Source organism: Astyanax mexicanus, chromosome 22 (assembly GCF_023375975.1).
Source record: "Astyanax mexicanus isolate ESR-SI-001 chromosome 22, AstMex3_surface, whole genome shotgun sequence".
NCBI lineage: Eukaryota > Metazoa > Chordata > Actinopteri > Characiformes > Acestrorhamphidae > Astyanax > Astyanax mexicanus.
In genome coordinates, this window is record NC_064429.1 from 4,005,869 (window position 1) to 4,009,376 (window position 3,508).

A 3,508-nucleotide genomic window follows, 5' to 3' on the forward strand; every position below is an offset into this window, starting at 1 on the left:
CAGAGTAGCATCACAGCGCACTCGGAGGAAAGCGCAGCGACTCGGTTTCAATATATCAGCTCACTGACGCCTTGTGAGCTTTAAAGAGCACCAAACAGGAAATGTTGTGATGTCACCTCATGCAATATTGGAGGCAAATTAGTCAATAAAAGTCCCGCCAAACAAACACAATAGTTTCCCAAATGAATAAAAACATGGACAGCACCCGCCACATCAAACAACCACAGTTTGCTAAAACACACCTGAACAAAGATGTAGCCAATGACAATACCAAATGCTTAAACAATAAACATTTTATTAATTCTCATTACAGATTTGTTTTCCCGCAGGTTTTACTCTCAGGTATTTATATGTTCAATTCAGTCACAGAAATTATCTGTGGAGCTGTTAACTTGTGGTTTCTGAGGCTGGTAACTGATGAACTTCTCCTGTGCAACAGAGGGAGATCCTGTGGAGGTCCTGATGAGAGCCAGTTTCATCATAACGGTATAATGGTATTTGCGACTGTACTTGAGGACACTTTCAGAGTTCTTGAAATATTTTGTATTGACTGACCTGAAGTATGTTTTCTTTATTAAGTTGAGTAGTTCTTACTTCTCATAATCTGGATTAGAACATCATCATACTCAAATAGAGCTATTATTCACTGTATATCAACTCTACCTCTTCACAACTTTACAACTGATGCTCTCAAACACAAAAGACAAGAAATTCAGGTAATTAACTCCTGACAAGTTCAGTATTAATCTACAATGCAGAACATTTTAAAATAATGAATAAACCCACAGGCACTGTAACCGAACTCTTCAAACTGTAGTTGAAGGGTAGCTTTTCTCAGAGATGGTAACAGCTGTCCCCTGTACTCTGTATGGGCTCTCCTCCCCAATTGTATTCTCAATCTTTGACAGAACTGCGTAACACTGCTTCTTAAAGTCCTTACCCATAAATGCATAAAGAAATGGGTTCAGGCAGCTGTTGGCATTGGCCACAATGACACCAACTTCTTTTCCTGTTTTGAGCCAAACTGTTTTTTTATAATTTAAACTCAGAATTGAAAAGATGTGAAAAGGCAGCCAGCAGATTAGGAAAGTAACGATCAGTGCTGTCATGATCTTGAAGGGCTTCTTGGAATTCGCCATCTGTTTGGACTTCAGCTTTTGCATGATAATGACATAGCTGGTGATAATAACGACAAGTGGGATCACAAATCCAAAAATTACTCTGCACACTACTGAAGCTATATGGTCCTCGACACTCTTGTAGTCACTGGAACAGAGGTTGTTCTTCTTGTCTCTGAAAAGGGCCGAGGGCGTGCTGAGCAGTGCTGAGATGACCCAAACGAGCAGGACTATTAGAGAGGCCTTTCTGGTGGTGCGTTTGTTCTGAGCCCACACAGGAAACGTACTCACAACACAACGATCCATGCTGATGGTGGCAAAGATGAAGATGCTGCTGTACATGTTGAGGGACTTGATGAAGTACCTGACCTTGCACATGAAGGACCCAAAGATCCAGGCCATTTTGACTTTATGGACGACACCGAATGGCAGGATGCAGCAGTATATGAAGTCAGACACAGCCAGACTCAGGTACCAGGTGGTGACGACTGACTTCTTCATCTTAAACCCAGCGATCCAGATCACCACGCCATTTCCAGCAACACCCAGGGTGAAGATGACTGTATTCATCACTGCATATAAAACACAGGTTGCATCTGTGCACAATGAGGAACTTTCTTTCAGCCATGTGTAGTTTCCACTGACAGAAATCATGGTACTTCTGGATTCTGTAAAGCAATTAAAAACATTAAAACATTAAAAAAATATATATTTACATACAGTCATATGAAAAAGTTTGGACATCCCTATTAATCTTAATCATTTTTAGTTGTAAATATTTGGGTGTTTGCAACAGCCATTTCAGTTTGATATATCTAATAACTGATGAACACAGTAATATTTCAGGATTGAAATGAGGTTTATTGTACTAACAGAAAATGTGCAATATGCATTCAACCAAAATTTGACCGGTGCAAAAGTATGGGCACCCTTATCATTTTATTGATTTGAATACTCCTAACTACTTTTACTGACTTACTGAAGCACAAAATTGGTTTGGTAACCTCATTGAGCTTTGAATTTCATAGCCAGGTGTATCCAATCATGAGAAAAGGTATTTAAGGTGGCCAATTGCAAGTTGTTCTCCTATTTGAATCTCCTCTGAAGAGTGGCATCATGATCTCATCAAAACAACTCTCAAATGATCTAAAAACAAAGATTGTTCAACATAGTTGTTCAGGGGAAGGATACAAAAAGTTGTCTCAGAGATTTAACCTGTCAGTTTCCACTGTGAGGAACATAGTAAGGAAATGGAAGACCACAGGGACAGTTCTTGCTATGTCCAGAAGTGGCAGGAAAAATATCAGAAAGGCAGAGAAGAAGAATGGTGAGAACAGTTAAGGACAATCCACAGACCACCTTCAAAGAGCTGCAGCATCATCTTGCTGCAGATGGTGTCACTGTGCATCGGTCAACAATACAGCGCACTTTGCACAAGGAGAAGCTGTATGGGAGAGTGATGCGAAAGAAGCCATTTCTGCAAGCACGCCACAAACAGAGTCGCCTGAGTAAGTCAGTAAAAAGTAGTAGTAATTCAAATCAATAAAATGATAAGGGTGCCCATACTTCTGCACCGGTCAAATTTTGGTTTAATGCATATTGCACATTTTCTGTTAGTACAATAAACCTCATTTCAATCCTGAAATATTACTGTGTCCATCAGTTATTAGATATATCAAACTGAAATGGCTGTTGCAAACACCCAAATATTTACAACTAAAAATGATTAAGATTAATAGGGGTGCACAAACTTTTTCATATGACTGTAGTTGATAGCTGAAACTGTGGCGTAATGGCGGGCAATTGATTTAATAGAGATGCAACACTAGACCTACTAGAAACATGAGCACGGTCAGAACACAGTTACTTGAACAACACATTTTTTGCATACTTTGTGGAACTCCCAGAGAATTTGGTGAATACTCTTGGTATTTGTCAGCAATAAACATCTAACTAATAACTATCTAATACCTGATAATAAATTGTGAAGGAATAGTTGATATCTTAAACGAGGACAAAATGGCAGACAGTTAAATTGCTTAAGATGCCACATCAAAACAGGAAGTGAATACATCTTAGGGTTGCTAGGTGTTAAAGAAGGTTACAATGAATGAAAACTCACAAAACTTCACAGACCTACTTGTTTTAGGCTGTCCTTTGATCAGAAATTAGAATTTCTTATATTTGTATTTCATCAGCTCTGTAGCGCCACCGAGGCCTTCAGTGCATTTTTTACTTTTTCAAAAATAAAATTGGCACATTTCATAAGATCCTAAAACAATTTAAAACAACAGAGAACAATTAGTTTTGGCTAATAAATTAGCTTTCTCCAATATTCTCAATTTTTGGTAGGAGTATAGGTATTATGATGTAGCACAAACTCATTCGAA

At 38.6% G+C, this 3,508-nt stretch overlaps 1 protein-coding gene across 1 annotated transcript; it reads right to left on the bottom strand.

Moving 5' to 3' along the window:
• Positions 1 to 288: 288 nt before the first annotated feature.
• Positions 289 to 1,775, bottom strand: LOC111196836 (C3a anaphylatoxin chemotactic receptor-like). The gene has a single exon (XM_049470233.1). It carries the CDS (start codon positions 1,770 to 1,772, stop codon positions 807 to 809), a length of 966 nt encoding a protein of 321 aa, XP_049326190.1. The 5' UTR covers positions 1,773 to 1,775; the 3' UTR covers positions 289 to 806.
• Between the last annotated feature and the right edge of the window lie 1,733 nt (positions 1,776 to 3,508).